The sequence below is a fragment of the Camelus bactrianus genome, chromosome 21, assembly GCF_048773025.1.
Source record: "Camelus bactrianus isolate YW-2024 breed Bactrian camel chromosome 21, ASM4877302v1, whole genome shotgun sequence".
Taxonomy (NCBI): Eukaryota; Metazoa; Chordata; class Mammalia; order Artiodactyla; family Camelidae; genus Camelus; species Camelus bactrianus.
In genome coordinates this window covers 4,841,360-4,865,918 of record NC_133559.1, presented here as the reverse complement: position 1 = coordinate 4,865,918, position 24,559 = coordinate 4,841,360, and the positions used below count along the sequence as shown (strand labels likewise).

Sequence of the window (24,559 nt, the reverse complement as noted above, 5' to 3'; positions counted from 1 at the left end):
GGGAAGGGAGAACAGGATGTTTACCTAAGGGCCGATATCTCACTGACAGGTGTCCCTCTTGCGGCTTTGTCTCTGTAGCCTCAATGAGTTATTACTCAGCAGTCGTGCAGGGCAGCTGACCAGACTTGTCCAGTTACTCATAAACAAGTATGAGAAACACCTCAGTACCCCAAAACCCATTCCGTGTCACCGTCTACATACATGAGCTGGTAACTCATCCCTCGCATTCCAGATTGGCTTAAAGAAAACAATTTCAGTGAAGTTAATATACTTTCAACATGTCCACAAAGGCCAATGAGAAATTCTAAGAACTGTTGCTTCCTTGGGGTGAAGACAGGAATCAGGAGGGCAAGTCAAGGTCCCAAGAGGGGGCCCGGAAGAGGGCGAGCCGGATTCCAGGAGCAGCCCGCACAGAGCTACACCCTACCTGCCGGGTGTGCTCCTCACCCGCTGCTATTTCCAAAGTGTCTGGTGACACGAGTTTCACATATTCAAGGCTGCTGTCTGGAGCCTTCTACCCTGCCGGTGACCCAGGCCGGGTCTCGATGCAGTGACTCTTCATCCCTTCACCCAACATTCCATTTATTAGGCCTCACTGGGTTATGAAAAAAGGGATGGTGCAAAGTTTGTGTAGCTTCTGTGTGACAGACTGCCAATAGGCAAGAAGGGCAGACGTGTGCAAAGAACTGGCCAGGATCCCTACCACCACCACCCCAATCTATGCTTGCTTTTAAAATGCTCACAACTGTACAACTTTTGAAGACATACACAAATCATCATGCATAAGGTCTACCCACTTCATTATCAACCACTCCCTGAACATCCTGATCTCACCCCACCCATCATCCCTTTCCAAAAGTGAATTACATCAAGGATCAAACAGAAAACCCACAAGGTCATGAAGATCTCAGAGGCTCAGACTGTCTTCGGTGACACTGAGTGCAGAAGTCAAAGGGGACAGCTGGACAAGATCAGTGTGAGAGGGGAAAAGTCAACCACACAACAAAGGAAACCATACTTTATTAAACAGGAAAACAAAAACGTAATATTGGGGACAAAGAGATTTAAAAAAAAAAAAGGAATGGCTGGAAGTGAGGAAAAGTGCAAGTCGTCACGAGGAAGGGACGAGACGGGTGGTCTGTGGTATCTGTGTTTGCCTCAGAACCATGCGGGCACACACACCACCCCTCTACCCCCTACGCACTCTTAGACCAAAAGCCAATACAACCGTATCTTCGCGATATATCCAGGCTTTTCTTCCTGCATTCTGTAGCTGGTTTCACCTTCAGCCCTGGACAGTCAAGTAGGGTCTTTGCAGAAAATTGAGGTTTATCCAACCACAGGCCTGCTCCTCAAAGCAGCAGTTTGAGCTCCTGGAGAAGTTCCTTCCTATTTGCACTCACCAGAGAAGCAAGGGGCCCTTGGTCAAAGCCCCAGATCTCAAAGAAAAATGTCAAACCTTTAGAACTAGTTATTTTATTAAATGATATTAATACACATTTTGAAAGGATTTCATTGTTGTTGCCTCTAAAGCATGTATTTGTTGTTTTCCACACAAACACGTGAGATTATCAACCCAACATATCTAATTTTAATCTTAACAGGCACCCCAGCCCATTAAAGAAAAAAAGGCGGGGGGGGGGGGAAGCAGTAATTTACAGCGGCTTCAAAACAATAATGGCCGAAGCTTAATTATGCATGAACTAGAAACTTCAGGATTGATAGTGGATGTTCTGCAATTAGGAGGTTTAGCATATTCACATTATCTAGACAGGTTTGCTGTACCATATATATATATATATATATATATATATATATATATATATATATATATATCACAAACTTTGTATTCCTGGGACCGGAAAGAATAAAAGGCCTACTCTCTGATCATCTTACCCTCCCTGGAAACAAATCAAATTCTACTTACTGTCAACTTTTGGGAGGGTGGAGGGGAGCAGGGAGAGGTCTCATCTAAGCCGACTGGAGATTAAACTCTTACAAAATTCGTAAGGACTCAACTTCTGATACTGTTATCACTGAGTTCTACATGGTACCAGTGTACTCACGGCTCCCGTCCACCAATTCTGTGATTTTACAGCGAGCACCAAGGACCTTACTAACAACTTCGCATATTCTTTCAGATGAATCATGTCCTTGCCAAGACGCACTATGCTATGCTTTCTTTAAAAAAATCTTGTTTATTTTTTTAAACTCAGGTTGAAATACAAAAGTCAGAGCATGGGAATGGAGTTTTAAATCACAGACACAGAAAGAATAAAACCCCTTTGTTTCATGTTATGAATACCAGAGTTGTCTTGTTTCACTATATCACATATATACATTGTCATCTTCATTTACTGCTGCAGACCTATTTCCTTAAAGTTAACAACAGCTGACAGTCACATAAAAATCCTCACTTCCATCCTGAAACAAATGCGTTAAGGATTTTTTGGCTTAAAAAACAGAACACTCCACACAAAAAAACCAACCCTAAAATATCCATCTTTTAAACTGTACAAGGTCCTCCTTTCATGTATTAGCCGTCAAGCTTTTGAGGACAATTACCCTGCCCCAACACTCAGGAAGCCAATTTCCTCACAACCCCACATTTTCTGATAAAATCAAATGGTCAGAGAGCCTTTTCAAATAAACACTACTTTTAGCTTAAATGAGAGCAGCAGAAAGAATTCACATTCTTTTATTCTAGAATGAAAAACATCTCAGTTTCCTGCCAAAAAAAACCCCTATTTCAGTTTTGAGTCAAATAGAACTCCCCTTTCCCTCCCCTCCGCCCCCACCCACACCCTCTTTTACACTTTTCTCTAAACAAATGTCTTAGGACTCAATATAACTATGCTGTTTCTTCGCTTTGCTACACTATATACCCCATCCCATTTACAAGGTCATGGTATCATGCATTTTTTGTGGGGAAAGCGACAGGGCAGAGAGGCTTGAGAAGATCAAAGGAAGAAAGAACAGTTGGCTTAAGACCAGAAGTGCGTTAGGAAGATGAATGACTTGCATCGTCCTAACCACAGAACACATGTTGAGACTAAATAAATAACATGGAGTAAGTTACACAAAAACTCTCAAACTATGATGATGCACACCTGGTTTAAGCTGCTCTTTACCTGAAAAGAAAGTTTATTCTGAGATAAAGAATCATCTTTCACTACACTGTCTGCTCTCTGTCTTTAATATTTTACCGGAGGAATCCAAAGCAATCCCCATACTTGTAAGTTACTTCTATACTAACTTAGAAGAAGATACGAAACTTGCTAGGATTTCCTTTTCTTTTACTCATCTAGCTGGAGATTACCAGGGTGTACCTTGGGGTAAGACACTAAATAATAAAAAATCGTAGTAAAGGAACATTTGCTCTTCAGTGTCCTTGGATATAAAGATATAAACACTCAAAGTGTAATGATTGTCTTTTCCCCCAGTACTAGTTGTAGAAATACAAATAAGCCTTTCAGTTCAGGGAAAAGAAAAGCACTTCTTTCTCATGTAAAACGACTAAGGGCAGAAACATTTTTTATTTTCTAGAGTGGGAGGTGAGGATAAGGCTTGAGCTTTGAAATGTGACAGGCTGCTACCTATAGAGTGGGGTAAATTTGGATTTATCAGGTCCTCCTGTTTCCCTGTAAAGATACATATAGTAACACCCACTTGTCACTAAGATCTGAAGAGGTAAAATCTAAAGATGCTACTGAACTTCCTCCTTTGAAATATCAATAGGGGTGAATACAGGATGAGGTCAAAGGGAAAAGAAAGATAAAAGACAGTCATTTTTTTTCCCCTTTCCCTTGCAGTTAATCTTTGCTGAAATCCACCAACAAATACCACTTATACTTGGGAGGCACTACAGTAAAAATGTCTACTTCTTATTAAAAAATACAGAGATAATATTTCAGTTGCACTTTTGTCTCAGTTGTCAACCGTAGTGATTTTCTTTCTGGCTATTAAGTGAAAACTGAGGGAGAAAAAGTCAAGAAAGCAAGCAGGAAGCAAGAGCTTGATGCAAGATGTGTGAAACTCCTCCAGAAATGACTCCTTGTTCATGACAGGTGGGCAGGTCACATCACACCATTAATGGTTCCTTTCTTTAACCCTCTATATTGTAGTTACTCCTTACTTTAACCTTGACATTACATCCAGCCCCCTTTCTTTTATTCCAAGGATAAAGAAGGAAAAATTTTACTAGGATAAAATGAAGTCTCATCTCAAAGTTACTGCCTGATAGTACTTTAGTAGAGGCTGACTTGAAAAAAAAAAAATTTAGATTTTAGGAGAAAGGTAAAGCACTCAACTTCAACATGCCTTAAAAAAAACCAAAACAGAACACTCGACAGGCCCAAGGTCTCTCATTCTCTCCCTGGCAACAGCTCTTGGCTGTCAGGGCACAGAGCACACAGGGAAGGGGGCCGTGCTGCTTACAGCAGTTACTCAGCTGGAGAGGGAAGGGGACGGGAAGCCTTCTACTGACTATTCGATAAGCCAAGCCCAAATAACACCCCAACATTGCACATGTTGTTATCTGTACTGGTGGAAGTTTTATTTCAAAATGTAGTAAAATTCTTCAATAGATAGGGCAAGGTAAGATTTGTTTTCCTCCCCACCCCTCAAGCCCCCAGCCAAATGAAGTGGTTTTGGTTGTTTCTGTGCTCCCACCCCCTGCAAGACATAAACCACTCGGAGAAGGTAGGTGTAAGTGCGATGGGAGGGAGGATGGGATGGAGTAGTGAAATGTAAGCGTATGTGACTTTTTAATTTGGAAGGGAGGCCCTCTGTGATAATAAAAAAAGAAAAAAAGAAATCAAAGGAGGGAAAACAAAAACAACAACAATAAACCAAACACCTACTTCCAACGCTTTCTAGACTGTTCAAAATGCCTCTCCCTTAGTCCCCATCAGTACCTGGGCGGGAAGAATGGGCGTTTTGGTGCAAAGAACGGAGGGCCCCTAGAGAAAGGGGGCCTGGGTCTCTTTAAAGTGTGGAAAGGGTCTCTGTTGAGAAAAGGTTCCCTAGGCCGAAAGTCTGGCCGGGGACTCCGCAAGATCATACCACTCCGGCTGATGGAGTCTCTGTGTGAGGGACCCAAGGGGGGGCCATTGCCGCCGTTGCTGCCCCCCCCACCTCCTCCTCCATGGGCTGGGCCCAAGTGCTCCAGAGAATGGGAGGACAGGCTCAGGCTCTCGCGTACACGGCTAAGGCCAGGGCCGTTGAGGTCCCGTTGGGTAGGGCCCCCATGGTCCCTGGGTCCTGGGAGCACCCCAAAATGATCAGCCAGTGTCCCTTGAAGGAGGGAACTATGGTCCTTGGGAAATACTGCCACAGCCCCTGCCACTCCATGCTCTGCCAGTGGTGGGGCTGGGAAGGGTACAACCCCAGAGTGGTCAACAGGAGGTGGAGGAGGAGGTGGAGTAGAGAAGGGGACACCACTCCCACCACTGCTGCTATGTTCCCCAGGGGTTGGAGGAGGGGGTGGGGTGGGGAAAGGAACTCCGCTGTGCTCTCCAGGAGGAGGTGGGGCAGCATGGGCCAGGGCTGCCTCCTTTGTGAAGGGGTTCGAAAGATCCACAGAGGGTAGATGAGTGGGTGCATCTCGAGAGAAGATACCACCATGATCCTTAGGAGGAGCAGGTGGGGCAGATGATGGCCCCACTGGCTCTCTCTGGAAAGGTGTCCCATGTTCCAAGGGGGACGGGGGGAGATGATGCTCAAATGTTGAGTTGAAACTGTTGGAACGAAAGCTGCCGACACTTTCCTGAAATTGGGGTGCCCGTTCCTTGTATGGTGCTGTTTTAAAGCCAGTGAGGCCTCCGCTGCCCCCACCCCCAAGGGATGCCAACTCAGAGGCACTTGAGGGGCCATTGTCAAAAGAGCTGCCTGAGGTGCTCAGATCAAACCAACCCACCCTCGAGGCCTCACGCCCATGTCCTCTACTGCCCTTCCCAGGGACTCGGATGGACTCGACAGTCTGTATCGGCTCCCCGGACATCCTCCTGTTGGATGCGCTGTGATAGCCCAAGGTTTCTATGGGGGCGCCCTTCTCTTCGGTGCTGTCGGGCACGTCTAAGCAGGAGGAGGAGACGCGGGTTTCTATGCGGTAGTGCTCTTCTTGTTGCTGCTGCTCAGTGGCCGTCAGGCTGGGCTGGCCGAGGTTTGAAAGACTGACACCATCACTTGAAGCGCCCTTGCCGGGGGCCTGGCCAAAATGCTTATCATCTGAGGGCTTCCGCGAGGCATTTTTAAGCATATTCTTAAACTCAATCGTCGATGTGGTGGAAATGGTGGAGGCCAGGACTTTCTCCACACCCGATGTGGGTGGGTGGCCTGTGGGAGCGGCAAGGGTATTCTGCGGAGAGAAAAGGGAACGGTGTGGGACCGGGTGAGGAGAGTCTGGGTACTGCTTCTGTGGCAAACTGAGATGCCCACTGGTAGACTGAGACAAGCTACTGTGGTTGGAGTCGGGGGTGAAAAATGAATCATTCTTACTCGGTGATGGTGACCGGTCAGACCCAGGTTCATTCCCTCTTATGCTGAAGGCACCAAACAGCCCAGGGGAAGATGAAAGACGGTCACAGTTCTCACTAGAGTCCAGAAGGGCCCTTACAGATGGCGGGAAGGCAGGCTTTACCCCAAATTCTTGGGCTCGGTGGCTATAACTGGACAGGATTGGCTGGTACTCGGGGGCATCAGAAAGCTTGCTTGATTTCAGGATAGATTTGGCTGGTTTCTTCTCTAGGTTCATCATGGCAGAGGGTGGAGGCCCTGAATATTCAAAATCTCGGTAATCCTCATCTTCCTGGAAAGAAGTATCTGGATAGAACTTCTCCTGTGAAGAGTCCATCAAGGAAGACGGCCTCTCCATTCCATCAGGAGGCTGCTTATAGGGCGACTCGCTGCCCAGGCCAAAGGGCCGGTACGCAGACACTGAACTGGACAACTCTCGGGGGTAGCTTTCTTCTCTCCCAGGAGGTGGTGACCTTGTGCTGCTGGGCGTTGAGGAACCAGGGCTAATGATCTTAGAAAGCAGGGACATGGTGTCCACACTGCTGGACGTGGGCTTGTCCATCATCTCATCCTGGGTGGGCGTCCCACTTCGTTCATCTCGCACCGGGGTTCCATCAATGTTGTCAATCGACGTGCTCGTAGGGCCACGCTGGAAGTCTGAGGAGTGGCTTTCTGCGGGGGCACTGGACCCCAGACTGCTCAGGATTGGGATGTTCAAGTTCAAGCCGCTGAAACCAGGGTTACCTTTTAAGAAGTTGTGGATCTTCATTTCCAGGCTTGGGGAAGTGGACTCGGACTCCAGCTTTGGCTTGGAGATTTCTGAAGACTGGCACATGGCAACTTCAGTAGGTGGGGCAGCAGGGCTAGTATTGTGGGTACCTGTAAACCCCAAAGTGTTGGATGGTAGCTTGAAAGTAGTGCTTGGGAGCGCTGGGCTTTGCCCAATTGAGGCCTTGCTGGCTGAAGTTGAAGAGACTTCAGAAGTTGATGAGTTAGGAGAATAGCTGAAGTTTTTGGGAATAAAGGATTGGGTATTTGAGGGCAGACTTCTTCCTTTTATGCTAGAGACTGTGGTGTTGGCAGGGGAAGCTGAAGTGCTCTGGGATGCAGCTTCACTGGATGCAACGGGGTTCCCAGTAACGCTCTGAAGTAAAGATGACAGGCCTGTAGAAACAAAGATTAGCAGAGTTAAAAAGAACAACTCCCCACCTTACAATGAAAACAACGCAGACTAATCGGATATTCTCACTCATTCCAGTGGGAACCAGATAGACATTAAAATATGAGATCAAAGGGAAACAGGACCAAACAAGCAATGGCTAAACGTCACAGAGAACACCGGACCTATTTATCAATATAAAGAGAGCAAATTACTGAAATGTTTCTTGTACAGTCATGAGACGAGTCCAACATGGCACAATAAAAGGCGACAGGAAGGGGGAGATTTTAGTGTCAGAATCATTCATGGTTTAAAGAAGACAAAGCAGAAAAAGAAAGGGAGCAAAATTATTTTTAAAATAACACTTTAAGCCAGTATTTCTTAATGTTTGGCCTGTGGAACTGTTTCTCTAAATGCAAAAAGATATTCTGCCCTCTGCCCCACCCTTCCTTTCCAGCCTCCACATCGTCCCTGACAAGCTAAGGTGCACTGTCATCCTCAGGAGCAAGGCGGCACGTGCAAACTGCAGGATTTTATGAGAATAGCGATGCTCTTCTCAAGGAGCACCTCTAGCTAGACTGGTGTTACCTACGCGAAGACAAAGCTTTGGTTGTTAAATTTTTAGGTGCAAAATGTAACAATAATAAATATACAAACACACACCATAATGACTTACAAAGCTAGACCACTGGAGCACTGATCCTTACACAAGAAAACATACAATCCCCATTTTACAGCTTGGAAAAATTCAAGGATTACTGGTCTACTTAAGTTGACACTGATGAGATTCAACCCTACTTACTGACAAATAAAACCTTCTCAGAAGCACTGAGAAAGAATTCTTTGGGGCAAACGCTGAAATCCAGCAAAGCAAACTGCTCCTGTAGAAAATTTCTTAGAAAAATACTTGACAAAGAGATAACAGAAAGTCCTTAAAATTCAACCATATTTTGAAAAATTTACTCAATTTCTGATCATAAATGAAAAGTTTTTATGTACACTTCACCTGTGTTTATAGCTTTTAGTCATATACTAAAATCGTTCCTTCATAATCATATGTGAAAGAAAATAATCATTCATATGATACGTCAATTAATGTTTCTTCAAAATTTAAATTTTTATCCACATTTGCTAAGAGACAAAAGGTCTTAAGAATTTTAAGGCCACTCGTAACATTCTCAAATGCCATCAACTTCTAAATGAGGAAGCATGGTTTTTACTATTATCCAACATTCAATAATATTCAAATAATTGAAATATTGTTTATTTCACTTATTATTGTCCTGAAAAAAAAAAATCCATGTTTTATTTCCAAAAAGTTCCCTGGCTGTGTAATTTTCCTCCTCCTAATAGTTTGACTTAATTCTTAGTAGTCACTGCTCTTACCAAAATCAAGACATCCTCAAGCACTAGAAAGTAATAAATGATATTATCATAAAATTTTACAAAGCTGTTTTCAGTGTATCTTTCAGATATTGTGAAATAAATTCTTCAAAAGACCATCCTGTTAACATAGATACTATGCAGATTTCTGGTAACAGGTGAAACAGTCTCTTACCAATAAATATTACTTTTCTTCAATCTTAAGCCATACTCTATGGCCTTCAACCCACTGAAGTCATTCTTTTGTGTTGAAAATCTGTCGATAAGGGCTGTGGGTGACAATTCAGAGCAAAGTTCTAAGAAATTTCCTTTATGGTCTTTGAAGAAATGTATCTATTTTAAGTTGCCGGGCACAGTTCTTTTAAAAGTCAAGAATTCCACTTTCCACAGGAAAATGAAAAGTGATCAATTGCCCTGTTACCCACAAAGCTTGTTTCCTGAGACTCCCACTTCTCACTTTGTCACAACACATCTAGATCTGTTCAATTCTGCCTGATGAGAGAGTCCACATGATACTGTTGTAACAATTTGCTGAAGGAAAAAGTTTCTTCTTTAAGACACTGTATCTATAGAAGAAGCTAGGATACAAGTGAGTTCAAGATTTTTACTGTAACTATAGGACAGTGACAGAAGAAGGACTAGCACATGCCAATCTCTCAAAATAATTCTTCCTGAAATCAGCAGTGTAAGATGTACTGTAGTATTATCATTACTCCTTTATTGCTGGTGCCAATATGTAGGGGTGTGGATTAATTATTATTTAATAGTACTTAGTTTTGTGCAGCAAAACTCTCATATTGTAAGACAAAGCTCACTAATAACACAGCGCTTGGCAGATCCACTTACAGAACAGTTCAGAAAATTGAGAAAATTAATAGAAACCTGTACGGCTGCTCTCTATTCATGTAAAGCAGGGTTTCTCAACCTCAGCACCACTGACATTTTGGGCTGGATACTTTGCTGTTGTTGGAGCTGCCCTGTGCATTGTAGGATTAATTAAGCAACATCCCTGGCTCCTACCCTCTAGATGTAGTAGCACCTCCACCCTGACCCCAGTTGTGACAAACAAAAATGTCCTCAGACACTGCCATATATCCCCTGGAGGCTGCTGGTTGAGAACTACTGATAGAGAGTAAATCACTATATTGAAACAGTTCAAAATTCATTGCATAATTACACTGAGGTGCTTACAAGAGATTGTTGGTATCTGGAGGGTCTGAGAACAGAGAGCAACGTAAGCTTTATGAAAAAAATGTTAGAAGCAGACAGTTTTAGGCACAAAACAGATGGTCAGCAAAGCTGAATGAGAGGATCAGAAAGGTAGAGATAATAGGCAGGCAAAAAGCCGAAAAAGGTATGACATCTCCAGAGGCCTCCGTAAACCACTGGGACACAAAAAGGAGATAATCATGCCTCGTGAGAGTTCTGACAGCAGACTGATCTTTCCTACTACCTTTAGCTTCTGTTAACATTAGAATATGTAAACCTCAACATATACTAACCCGACTAAAGAGATGGAATAAAAGCAGCCCTGACGGGTGTCTTGGGGTAGGTGAAAGAATACTGGACTCCAGTCAAGAAATCGGGCTTTTGGTCTCAGCTCATCGTTGAAGAGACAGATGTGTAACCTGCAGCAGGTCACATCACCTCACTGAGCCTTAATTTCCTCCCCTGAAAAGGAAGGGATTAGACTACATGATATGTGAAGTCTCTCTCAGCTTTGACATTTCGTAATTCTATAAATGCCAGCTCGTAGGTGATAAATACAAAGAGAATAATGAATTAACTGTATTACACATTTCATGGCTTTGGGTTCCTCAGAAATGGAATCCAGGATTAAGCTGGAGACAAACATTCACAATTCAGATCCCTCTGGCACATGTCAATTTACCTTGCAGTGCAGGGGCTGACTGTGTCTGGGTTTTGGAAAGAGCAGACAGAATGCTCTCTGGGGTGATCTCCACCTTCGAGAGGATATTTGCCAGAGGGTTGTGAGATGTTGTCGTGGCAGGTGCAGGTGTCTTCAGGCCACTGGTGAGGTTGCTGGGACTTGTAGGAGTTCCTGGAGAAGGTCTTGATGCAGGACTGACCCCTGGTGGCAGAAAGATTAACTCAAGAAAATGCAATTCAAAATGACCTTTAAATTCACAGTATTTTCCAGTTTGGTATATTTAAGAGGAATTCTGTGACTGATCCACGAATGGTCCATCTTGTACAAAGAAAAAACCTGAAAATTAGATGAAGATTTGCTTCTGTCTACTTGGAACGCTTAAATTAAACAAGTATTAAGGTTTTTTTCCCATATGTATGCATTAGTTTTCAGAGCCCTAATAGAAATAGACTAAAGAATCCATTTCTCTTTTCTCTACCAAGTGGAACTTACACATCAGAGTACTGTAGGCGCTCAATCAATACTGCTCGCTAATTATGATAACAGCCATTGTAACTGTGTAACCTGGCCATTGCATAGTTCTATGTGATAAAATTATTTCCTTTTGAAATTAACTTTAAAATAAGATTATTTAACCAACTTTTACATTTTTAAATTTTAAAACACTGGGTTGACTTTTAACATAGGACAAAATATATATAAAAACAAAAGAAAATAATTTTTGATTTTTAATGATCAAAAATATGAAGATATTTCACAAAGAAAAATAAACGATAAGCAAATGAAAGAAATTTTAATCATATCTTTAATCAAAGGAATGAAAATTAGAACAAATAATTTTTTAAGACTGAATTTGACAAAGATTAAAACAAAAAAATATAATGGAGAGGTTGAGGAACAATGGGACCTTTCATGTACTTGGAACAAAACAGTACATTTTCAAAGATCATTTTAGTCATAACACGAGAAGACTTAACCTACACGCTGATTTGTTTTTGAGTCTTTACCTTTTAGAAGTACATATTTAATTATTTATGAAGAAATTAAGTACTTGGGATTTTCTTCCAAATAATCAGGATTGGGCAGGGCACAGCAGAAACAAGACTGGCCACGTGCTTATACTGCTGAAGATGAGTGATGAGCACATAGAGGGGCTCTACTTTTGCATATTTTCATTAAAATTTTCATTTAAAGAAAGCCCTACATACTTATCAACCCTCTTAAGAAGGGTTGTGCATAAAACTTTAGCATCAAGGTTGTTCATTACAGTATTCTTTATAACAGTGAAAAATTGGAAACATACTAGATGTTCTCATAATAAAGGTTTAAATAAATTACTGAATGCTATGTAGCTATTAAATGACATAGATGAATATTCAATGACTTACAAAAACGTTCACGATATGTAGTTAAACTTTAAGTCGGTTTCAAACAGTAGCTGTCTCTCAGTACCCCTGGGGATTGGTACCAGGACCTCCACGTATACCAAAATCTGCCGATGATCAAGTCCCTTATAAAATGGCATAGTATTTGCATATAACCTATGCACATCCTTCCATATACTTTAAACCACCTCTAGATTACTTATAATACCTAATACAATGTAAACAGTTGTAAATACAACGTAAATACTATGTAAATAGTTGCTGGGGCGATGCAAATCCCAGTTTCGCTTTTTGGAACTTTCTGAAAAATTTCCCCCTCAAATATTTTCGATCCATGGTTGGTCGAATCCATAGATGCAGAACCTGCAGATGCAGAACCCATGAATATAGAGGACTGACGGTATATGCAATGTGCTTCAATTATTGAAAGAAAAATTATTACAAATATTTAATCTCCTAAAACACACACACACACACACACACACACACATTATACATACTTGTAAGGTTAAAAACAAGTGGTTTCCTTTGGGGTGGCAGAAATATGAATATTTATTTTATTCTTTTTACTTATTCTTATTTTTCTATAATGACCACATACTGGTTTTAATTTTTAATTTAAAACATTACTTTGAATTAAAAAACACTTGCTTAAACAAAAGCCAAACCCAGACTTGACGGCTCAATTAGAAAGATGCAAGTAAGTTTTTATCTCCCTTACTGGGCTTACTTACCAGTATTTTTCATGACTGATGTCAGGCTGCTAAGGATGGAACTGATCTTTGCCAGATCCACATTAGCCAGGTTTGGCAAAGCCAGTGCTGGAGAAGGGGAGAGAAGAGACGTATTCACAGGCTTTGGAAGAGGTGGGGTTGCTGTCACGGTCACAGGCACTGGAGTACATGAAGAGGCTTTTGAGATACTTTCTGTCGGCTTTGCAGGTGCAGAAGTGGATACAGCTGACTTCTCCACCGGTTTTTCCTTCCTGTCCTCTACTGTTTAAACAAAGAGACGATACTGAATCCTATGACTTTCCAGACTCTGCTTCCAATACAAAATAGTTTGTCCTAATATTTCCTAATTTGGAGGTAAAAAGCACTATGCTTTAGAGAAAAATCATTCACTTCATGACTTTTTTAAAAAAAAATACTCTTTATAATTTATGATCCTTCTCAACTTTAATATTTGCTTAAATGAATTTTTCAAATGCATCTTTTATCTTGCTTTTTTAATGATTTCTTAGTATCTTCTTAGTATCTGTGTATTAAATTTGTACATTTCTAGAATCATGTTATTATTATTTGGTACACATCAGTGTTGTGTTTTTCAGTAATGATATTTATGCCATAAATTGTCCTGTCTTGTCTTTGCCATTAACCCGAGAGCTTTCTAAGAGACAGAAACTCTGTTTATATGTCAATGTATTTCGTTTCGCTTCCTGAAATTGGTCCACTGGTGGGTGCAATTAGGCACTAATGCAATGTTTTAGCTCTTGATGCCTTTGCAGTATACCCCTCTTAATACTTCAAAGGCTATGCACTATATGGATAGTGCGTTAAATTCAACACAAGCCAAACTGCCTAATAAGAATACTTATAAAAGCTGGAGTTGTCAAAGAAACAGTTCTCCAATCCAGGTTAATTTTGAAAGTGTGGTTAACAAACTGTGGCTTTGGAATCTTGAAGGCCAAGAGTGACAGAGAATAAGGAATTCCAGCATAAGCGGCCCTCCCTCTAGAGCAGTGCTATTTAATAGAAATATAATTCAAGCCACATACTAATCATAGTAAAAAAGAAAACAGGTAAAATTAATTTTAGTAATATATTTTATCTCAATATCCCAAATATTTTCATTTTAATGTTACAAATATAAAAAATTATTCATGAGATATTTTCACTCTTTTTTAAGGTACTAAGTTTCTAGAATCTAGCATGTATTTCTTTTTTTCAGCATGTATTTTATAAATAGAACACATCTTAAGTTGGACAAGCCACATGTCAAACGCTTAGTCACGTGGAGTCGGTGGCTACCACAGGGAACAGGACAGATTGTGAACAGTGCTTCTTTTTTTTTTTTGGCAGGGGAGGGAGGTAATTAGGTTTGTTTGTTTGTTTTTGGAGGATGTGAGCAGTGATTCTTAACCCACACGGCATACCAAATCCTGAACCACTGCTCTGGAGACAATAATGCTACATTGGTGTTCTAATCTTTTAAGGATTAAACTATCTTTTAATACCTGCCTGTGGCAGATTCACTGGTGGGAAAACAAAACAGGTGAGGCACAAGGTGCCTACTAATCACAGAAGGACATACCAATGATTTTTGACCCATCATCCTCCACATCTGAGAGTTCCATATCTTCCACATCACGATTATCTGTTGCAGGCTCAGGTGTGGCCGATTTCTCACTCTCCATGGCTGGTGACTGGGATTCCTCACCTCCCATTCCTTGAAAAGGAGATTCAGAACCAGTTGGGGAGGGAGCATCGACACTTGGGGAAGGGACTGGTGATTCCTCAGGATCAGGAAGGGTTGACTTCAATTGATCCAGCTTTTTCTTTAAATTGTTCACTCGATTAGCGAAGGTTTTGTATGCCTATTGGAGAAAAAGAAGAGTTTACTCCTCTGAGAAATAACCAAGAAGCTACCATTTTGACTTTGATCAGATTTCCCCATTATTATTAACTGTATCACTAGCATAAAATAAGAAACTATCAGCTGTCAGGCACAGAGTAGTTTCCCACCTCTGCCTTCTGTATTCCCTAAATGAATATTACCATCCACAAAGTTGCTCAAGTTAGGAAGTAAGAGGTCATCTGTAATTCATCCTCTCTTACTCTCACCCTCCCCTCCAACCAACCAGTATTTATTGAGAGCCTAAATGTGCTGGGCACTCTTCTAGGTACTGGAGATACAGCAATGACCAAGAAGACAAAAATCAAATCCATAAACAAAGTACAGCCTGAGAGGTCAAACACTATTGCTTTTTAAAAAAACCAACCTTTTATTTTAAAACAACTTTAGGTGTACAAAACTGCTGTGAAAAATAGAGTTCCCCTCTATCCCATACCCAATTTCCCCCTATTCTTAACATCTAACATCAGTATGACACACTTGTCACAATTAATGAACCAGTCTTGATAATTTATTAACTAAAGTCCATAGTTTGCTCAGATTTCCTCAGTTTTTATCTGATGTCCTTTTTCTATTCCAGGATCCCATAATTTACTAGTCATGTCTTCTTAGGCTCCTCTTGTTTGTGATAGTTTGTTAAACCTTCCTTGTTTTTGATGAACTTGTCAGTTTTGAAGATTACTGATCAGGTATTTTGTAGACTGTCCTTCAACTGAGGTTTGTCTGATGATTTTCTCATGATTAGACTGGGGTTATGGGTCTTGGGGAGGAAGACCACAGAGGTGAAGTGCTACTGTCATCACATCACATCAAGGTTACATACAATCAATATGATGTACCACTGTTGATAACCTTGGTCACCTGGCTTAAATCTATTCATCTGATTATCTTAATTGCCACTGCCTTGAAGCTGTGGGTCTTTTTCTTTTTCTTTTTTTGTTAAGAGTCTTGGACTATTAGATTGTGGAATCATTTTGATTAGTCGAAGAAGCAGTATTAATTTTAAAAATGGGGTGGAACAGAAAAGAATATACTAGAACTGAGCTTTTGCTTCTGGATATAATTGAGTAGCTTGCAGTAGAGCAATGCTCCCATCAAGAACAACTAGAAAAGCCAGATGTGTACACGTACCTATTTATACACACACTCACACACACAGACACACATCTGAATGTACTGCAGAGTGCGCAGGCGACCAATGCTCACGTGGCAATTTCTATAGTAAGAGGAGACCAAGAGGAGAGCTAAGTGGGCTTTTCTGTAGCTGCTTTTTCTCTCAGGGTCCTGCTCATTTTGGGGAGCCAGGCAAAAATTTTGAGAATTCAGGCAAAAGGAAAAGGCAGAGGGCTACTACTAAATAGTATAAAGAAAAAGGCAGAACTTTTAAGTCTTGTTGGTCTGCACCGGTAACTCAGAAAAAATCAGCAAGGCCAAGATTCTGATGAAAGAGGAAGGCTCTTTCTATCCTATTCCATTGCTCTGTACATCTGTTTTTGTGCCAGTACCATATACTGTTTTTTAAATCAAAAAAAATTTTTGAGTGGAGGTAATTAGGTTTATTTATTTATTACTACTTTTTAACGGAGGCACTGGGGACTGAACCCAGGGCCTCGTGCACGCTAAGCACGCGCTCTACCACTTCCCCTTCGATCTGCTTTGTAGTATAGTCTGAAGTCAGGAAGCCTGATTCCCCCGGCTCCATTCTTCTTTCTCAGGATTGTTTTGGCTATCCTGGGTCTTTTGTTTCCGTACAGATTTTAATATTTTTTGTTCCATTTCTGTAAAAAATGTCATTGGTAATTTGATTGGGATTGCATTGAATCTGCATATTGCCTTGGGCAGTGTAGCCATCTGAAAAATACTGATTCTTCCAATCCAAGACCACAGTGTATCTTTCCATCTGTTTGAGTCGTCTTCAGTTTCTTTCATCAGTGTCTCGTATTTTCAGAGCACAGGTCCTTTGCCTCCTTAGGTAGGTTTATTCCTGGGTATTTTATCCTTTTTGATGTGACAGTAAATGGGGTTGTTTCCTTAATTTCTTTTTCTGATATTTCATTTTAGTGTGTAGAAATGCAACTGATTTCTGTATATTAATTTTGAAACCTGCAACTTTACCGAATTCATTGATGAGCTCTAGTAGTTTTCTGGCGGCACCGTTAGGATTTCCTCTATATAGTGTCATGTCATCTGCAAACAGTGACCGTTTTACTTCTTCGTTTCCAATTTGGACGCCTTTTATTTTTTTCTTTTCTGATGGCTGTGGCTAAAACTTCCAAAACTACGCTGAATAAAAGTGGCATCCTTGTCTTGCTCCTGCTCTTATAGGAAATGCTTTCAGCTTTTCACCACTGAGTATGTCAGCTGTGGGTCTGTTGTATATGACCTTTACTATGCTGAGGTATGTTCCCTCTGTGCCCACTCTTCTAGAGAGTTTTTTTTTATCATAAATGGATGTTGAATTTTATCAAAAGCTTTTTCTGCATCTATTGAGATGATCATATGCTTTATTCTAATTTGTTAATGTGGTGTATAACATTGATTGATTTGTGCATACTGAAAAATCCTTGCATCCTTGGGATAAATCTCATTTGACCATGGAGTATGATCCTTTTAATGTATTATTGGAGTCAATTTGCTAGTATTTTGTTGAGGATTTCTACATCTATATTCAACAGTGATACTGGCCTGTAATTTCCTTTTTTTGTGGTATCTTTGTCTGGTTTTGGTATCAGGGTGATGGTGGCCTCATAGAATGAGTTTGGAAGTGTTCCTTCCTCTGCAATTTTTTGGAATAGTTTCAGAACGATAGGCATTAACTCTTCTCTAAACTTTTGGTAGAATTCCCCTGCGAAGCCATCTGATCCTGGACTTTTGTTTGTTGGGAATTTTTAAATTACTGATTCAATTTCACTGCTGGTAATTGGTCTGTTCATATTTTCTACTTCTTCCTGGCTCAGTCTTGGCAAATTGTACCTTTCTAAAAAATTGTCCATTTCTTCTAGGTTGTCCATTTTGTTGGCATATAGTTGCTCATAGTAGCCTCTTATGATCCTTTGTATATCTTAGGTGTCAGCTGTAACTTCTCCTTTTTCCTTTTTGATTTTATGAATTTGGGCCCTCTCCCTTTTTTTCTTGATGAGAATGAGAAAACAATAGCAGCCAATTGCAGCACAATAAAATTAAGTCTAATACTTATTTTTACTCAACACTTAACACTGACTATATAAAATGACTATAGATTATGTGTGTGTGTATAATTAAAATATGTAACAATAAAAAAATATATAAATTTAGATGGTGGATATAGCTCCTGTGATGATATCTCCAAGGAACCTGAAAGCAGCAGCAGCTAAGAAGCTAAAGATCTGAGGAGAAATTTCAGCAGCTGCACAATGCCAGACAGAAAGTTTACAGAGTTTATGCACTGTCAAGTTAGAGGCCTAGTAAACACCTTCACTTTCTATTAAAACCCCACAAAGGCCATGGGTTAGGAGTAAAGACCATGTCCCAGGACTAAGGGTTGTCTAAACAAACCCACCTTAACAAAGCCTAAAAACAAGCCTTTGTATCATAGTGATCCACTGATAACTTAAAATTGCCAGGGGGAAAAAAAAAAAACAAAAAAAACAAAAAAACACTCCGTATGTTTTAAAGGAAAATGACACAATTCACAGCCTCCATAAGTATCACCAGTATGTTTCCTGTAAAATATATTCTTAGACTTGCAAAGGGATGTAACAGATATGACTAAAGTACACCAAAAATAGCACAGCAAAACCAGTTGGAGTACATACCTAGATGACCGAGATACTGGAATAAACATACAAAGTCTTTAAGACAGTGATTACAAATTTGTTAAAGAATTTTCAAGAAAAGATGAAGAATGGATGAATAAATAGGAAATCTCAACAGAGAAAAGGAGCTCTAAGAAACAACCAAATGAAAATTCTAGAACTGAAAAATACAGCAGACTGGGCTCAGTGAAACAAAGAGTACCTGAATTTGAAGACAGGTAAATATAAAGTGGCCAAAAATTGGTCCAGATATAAAAAATGAACAAAATGGAACAGAAATATAAGAACAGATGGGACATGCAACTGGAGTCCTAGAAGGAAGACAGAGAATGAAAGAAAAGAATTATGTTCAAAGACAGTAATCAAATAGGTTCCAATACTGATGAACAATTATCAAACCACATATCCAAAAAGCTCAGTGAACCCCAAGCAGGATAACTACAAAGAAGAAACCTAGGTACAGCTGACTTCTCATTACAGCACGGGAAGACAGATGGGAGTAACGTTTTTTTAGTAATGAAAGAAAAAAAATGTCAATTTAGAATTCTTTACCCAGTGAAAATATTTCTCAAAAATGAAGGTGAAATAAAGATATTTTAAGACAAACAAAAACTGAGAAATACATCACCAACAGTGCTGTGCTACAAGAAATGTTAAATGCTTCAGGCTGAAAGGAAATGATCCCAGGTGGAAATGTGGATCTGCAAAAAGGAATGAAGAACTCCAGAAGGGATAAACACAAAAAGACCACGTTCCCCCCTGAATTTCTTTAAAGGTCTATTGACTGAAACAAAGGACACACAGGACAAACAGAAAACAAGTATCAAGATGACTGACTTAAACTCAAGCAAATCAAGAAATGGAATAAACACTCCAATCAAAAGGTAAAGATTGTCAGTCAGATTAAAAACCAACACTAATAAAACAAAAACAAGACCCAAGTATATGCTGTTTGTAAAAGACACACTTAAGTAGAAAAACCTACAGGATGCAGCTTAGACTAGGGAAATTTACTGTATTAAATATAAAGTTTAACAAGCTGAGAATCAATTAACTAAATATTCATCTCAAGAAAAAAGTGCAGGAAATGAAGTAACATAGAAGAAAGCAGACCTCCCAGTGTATCATATATAATAAGAGTAAGTTTTGGTTTGTGAAGCTTTTGCTGTGTGCATGTGCTCGTGTGCATGTGGTTCTCAGTTTTCATACAAAATCTTTCCTTCTTGTGGACTGTGGTCAAAATCTTTTTGAAAATATTGCTTAAAGGTTTAAGTATTTCCACATAGGTCAACCTGAATTATTTCAATAACCTCCTAACTTGTCTCTCTGCCTCTAATACTCTCCTATTTCTGCATTCTGCTATCTTGATTCTAAAATGCAAACTTGATCACATCACCAGCAAAATTAAAATCCTACAACTGCTTCCCACTGCTTTCAGTGCAAAATTCAAAGACGTTACAATCAACAGGCTGTTCAGAACTGTGTTCCTGACGCCCTCTCTAGTTTTATTTATCACTTCCTCATACATATCCAGTTATAAGAAATTACTTTCGGGTCTACCAATTTTGCCACGCTCTCTTATGTTCCCATGCTTTTGAAAAAGCTCTTCAGAGAATATGGGTTCTTGTTTAGCTAACGACCACAAATTCAGAGTTTCTCTAATGAGGAAAAATTTCTGTATCTTATACCCCATTCCCAAATTAGGTAAAGCACCTATTCAGTCTGTTCTCACAGCACCCTAGTTACCTTTATTATAGCATTTATCACACAGAACTGCAATTACATATGCTCAATAAATGCTTGCTGAACAAAACTCTCCCAGTCATTTTCTGAGGCTCCTTCAACACAGACTAAATGACTTTATACAATTTCATAAGTAAGTGATGATGGTTCACCCCTCAAAAATTATAAAATGGGTCAAAACGGTTAACTGACCACTCCTATTCAGTGACTCTTCCTCCTGGGATTCCTATAAAGTGAACAGTAAAGGAACACAAAGGTACAAACCAGTAACAAGAAGCATACCTGAGAAAAAGGTTTCCATAAATTTTTAGAAGATAGAAAGTGGACGTAAGAGTAAGAAATGATGAGTCAGTGTGGGAAAAAAAGAGGTCAGGAGTATACAGAAAGGAGTTTTATCAGGGAAAGGAGCTGATCTGTCTGTAGAATCCCTCAGAAGTTTTGATTCTGGAAATGATGAGTATAAAAAAGTGGAGTGAGTAGTGAGGCTGATAACAGAAATTACAAGTGAGAATACCACATACTCAGTACTACCTCCTCTGTAATCTTCATACTTGGCAGCCAAGGCACTATGTCCCAGGTAAAAAAATAAGAATTCTTCTCTAAAGAGTTAAAATAACCTGGCAGAAGGATCCAGTCTTCTGACATTTAGGGCTCTTCTTGTCCCGACTAACAACCAGCTCCTTACCTGCACAGACTATTATCATCACTATTATGCATTCTTGAATTAAACTCAAGAGTAGATAATCTCTGTCTATGTAGAGCCCCCAATTTTTTCAAATCTTATTCTTAAACTTGAATGGACAAAAAAATATTATCTGATTTTTTAAGAAAGCCAGAACCATAAAAAAGAAAGACCGAGGTAACAAGAGGGAAGGAAAAAAGACTCTACATCTTTCAGAAAGGAAAACAAAAAGATCAAGGCTGAGAAAACACAGGACACACAGAGGATCAATCTAGGAGGTCTGACTTGTGATTATCAATGTCCAGTAAAGAGAAAATGCAAAGAAGTTATCCCAGAATTAAAGAATACCAATCTGTAAAAGCTTCCAAACAGGAAAAAAGCCACCTGCAAAGATCTCGTGAAGACTTCACAGCAGCAACACTAACGACAACGGAGTAATGCCTCCTAAGCTGTGCGGGGACATGGTTTTCAAACAGCCAAGTCTATCAAAGCAAATGTGAACACAGAATAAAGGCATTTTTAAGTATAAGAACTCAGAAAATTTATTTCCCACAAACTCTTTTTTTGGGGGGGGGGGAATTAATTGAGGACGTGCTCCAGCAAAATAGGAGAGAAAACCAAGAAAAGAAGATATGAAAATTGGAAAACAGAAGCCTCAGCTCAGAACAGTAGTCAAGAATAGTCCTAAGATGAGACCCAGAAACCTAAAGCTGGAGCACGAAAATAGAAGCTCAGGTAAGGAGGTCTCCGGCGTGAAATGTGGTTTCAGAATATCTGATGTGATGGAGAATTTATTATAAAGAGAGGAAAAAAGAGGCTAGAAGGCAATCAATGCAAGAAAAATAGAAATTCTAGGAAAAAACAAAAAATCTCTAATATAAACAGAGTTACCACAAGACCTTACAGTGAACAATGTTCACATAATTTTAATGTAAGTCTTACTAATTTTCAACCTTTAGATCAAGAAAGACAATTAAAATTATAGAATGGAAGGTAAACATTATCAACCTTGACAATGCAGAAGTAAATATAGTTAACTGATGTTGGGAAACTGAAGGGATAGATGAAAACTAATGGGGAAGGACAGGGATGGTAATACCCTCATTTTACCAAAGTGGGGCATCTAGAGAAGTGGTCAAAAATAGTAAATTTGGTGCTTCAATTTACAAAGGGAATCAACACATTGTAAACAGTTAGATAATGATATTAGCAGAAGAGGGAAGGCAGGTGAGTATAAGCTAAACTCCCATTTGTCACACCAAGAGGTTAACAGATACTTTTTAAATAAGACAAATCAAGAAACAATAATATGAGTATATTATTCAGAAATATGAAGGCAAATGCCAGGGAAAAAAATAGCTAAATGAGTTAGAGAAATTGCTTCTAGGAAGTGGCACTGGTAAAATCTGAAAAAGCATATACTTTTATAACCATATATACTGATTAAAACTAAAAAAATAAAGACAAAGTATGAAACAGTTTCTTTCAGAGGTCATTAGACAAATGTCCAATTAATCAACCTTCCTTCCAGTGGAGGTGGGAAGAAAGAAGGCCCTGAGGTTAAAAAAAAAAAAAAAAGTATACACAGTTTTGCCCAGTTTGATATCCTGAAGCAGTAACTTGGCACACCCCCTTCGAAATGCTAAGAGTCAAGGCTCCAGCAAAGTTTAACGGTCACGGCACTCATGAGCTTCCGCATCTGGAAGCCCTAGGCCTTAGTTTCAATGCCTCCACTTGCTGGCTACATTATTACCTTGTATGAGGTTACTAACCCTCTTTAAAAGTAACTTCTTCATCTGTGAACTGGAAGTAATGATGCTTATCCTCACAGAGTTGGATAACACATATAAACAATTATTGATACATAGTAAATAATCAGCATTCAGACAGCTTCCATCATTACTTACATTGGCCACCACTTTTACTTCTTTGTACTGTGCTTCATAGAAAATTCCAGCATTTTCCAGTGCTTCTGTTAGTGAGGGCCCATTTTTCACTTGCTTATCTAGTCCATTCACAAATTCCTCCAGCTTGGCACTTGCCTCTTCAAATTCTTTGGAGAATTTCTTCCCACCTGTCTTATCTGAAACAACAGAGGAAATATTCATCTCAGGATAAAAAGGAAAAATTTTAAAAATCAAACTTTTGAAGAAAACTCTTCTCTAGATAACCTGTGAACCTGTTCTTGCTGCCTTAGTGTGTGCTATTCTTGGTCTCACAGTTTCACCTTAAAGAAGCTTCTCCAAATCACAAAAATCACAAAACAGATTATTTAAATGTTTCATGTGATCCTGTTAGAATGAAACAAGAGTGCATCAGGAAGACACCTGTAATTAAGGTAAAGAAAAGAAAGTTCAACTAAATGAAAGTTTGTTAATTGCTCTTTCACAAATGTGATGCCATACTGCTACTTAGGAATAAAGGAAGAAAGCTCAATTCTGTACACTTATACCATTTACCTTTACACTACAGAATGTAATAAGATACATTTCTTAGATGAAAAAACAGAGGTTCAGAAAAGTAAAGTGACCTCTGTGTGTATTACACTAAAAATTCTTTCCTATTTGAAGATTATTCCTGGTAATTTGATACTAGAAGAGCACCATAAATTATTGTTTTTTGACCATAATGACATTACAAACTATTACCTACTCTTGTAAGTACTTTTTCCCCAATGATGCTGGAATATGGCCTTAGATGTGGACACAAATTTGGGCTCTGCCTTTTTTCAGCTGTGTAACTTCGGCAAATTTCTTACCTCCTTAGGAGGCTTCAGATTTCTCATGTATAAAATGGAGATTTTTAATATGCTTCCATTCTATGGGTTGTTATGAGGATTAAATTAGGTAAAATGTTAAATTTAAAGCACGGTATAACAACAAAATAGGTGCCAAAATGATTAAGCTGGTAGCCACTTACTCATTATTTCAATAATAGTTATCAAATGCCTATTATGTACCACGTATTGCTCTAGGCACTAGGATACAGCAACGAACAAGTAAGGATAATTTCTACCTTCATCAGATTTATGTTCTAATAAATTATCATTTATAATTTACAATGTAAGAAAAAGACACCAAGTAATTAGATTTTATGAGGCATTTCAGCGATCTTATTAAAGAGTATACCCAAACCGGTTAATCACACATGCGAAATAACTATCTATACATAATATGTGTAATCCAATACATCAAGAAAGGACTACAAGTAGGGAAAATGACAAAATTTACTTATTTAAAAATTTATTTATTTATTTTTCCTTCAGCTTTATTGAGCTATAACTGACATATAACATTGTTTAAGTTTAGGGTGTACAATGTGAAGGAACAGGAATTTACTTAAGAAATTGACATGCATGAAATCACGACCTGG

At 39.5% G+C, this 24,559-nt stretch overlaps 1 protein-coding gene across 4 annotated transcripts in view; it reads right to left on the bottom strand.

Annotated features, from left to right (window-relative positions):
* Nucleotides 1-1,004: 1,004 nt before the first annotated feature.
* RPRD2 (regulation of nuclear pre-mRNA domain containing 2) overlaps nucleotides 1,005-24,559 on the bottom strand; it is a 71,758-nt gene continuing 48,203 nt past the window's right edge. For 2 of the 4 annotated variants that reach the window (XM_010958489.3, XM_045519205.2), the window contains 6 exons: nucleotides 23,095-23,270; nucleotides 14,648-14,930; nucleotides 13,069-13,329; nucleotides 10,950-11,150; nucleotides 6,499-7,680; nucleotides 6,133-6,358 (listed from right to left, as the gene is read on the bottom strand). In XM_010958489.3, the coding sequence (XP_010956791.2) occupies nucleotides 6,270-6,358; nucleotides 6,499-7,680; nucleotides 10,950-11,150; nucleotides 13,069-13,329; nucleotides 14,648-14,930; nucleotides 23,095-23,270 (2,192 nt within the window). In that variant the 3' untranslated portion in view covers nucleotides 6,133-6,269. Of the gene's footprint in view, nucleotides 7,681-10,949; nucleotides 11,151-13,068; nucleotides 13,330-14,647; nucleotides 14,931-23,094; nucleotides 23,271-24,559 lie in introns of all 4 variants that reach the window. The other 2 variants (XM_010958488.3, XM_010958487.3) reach the window with 1 other exon arrangement.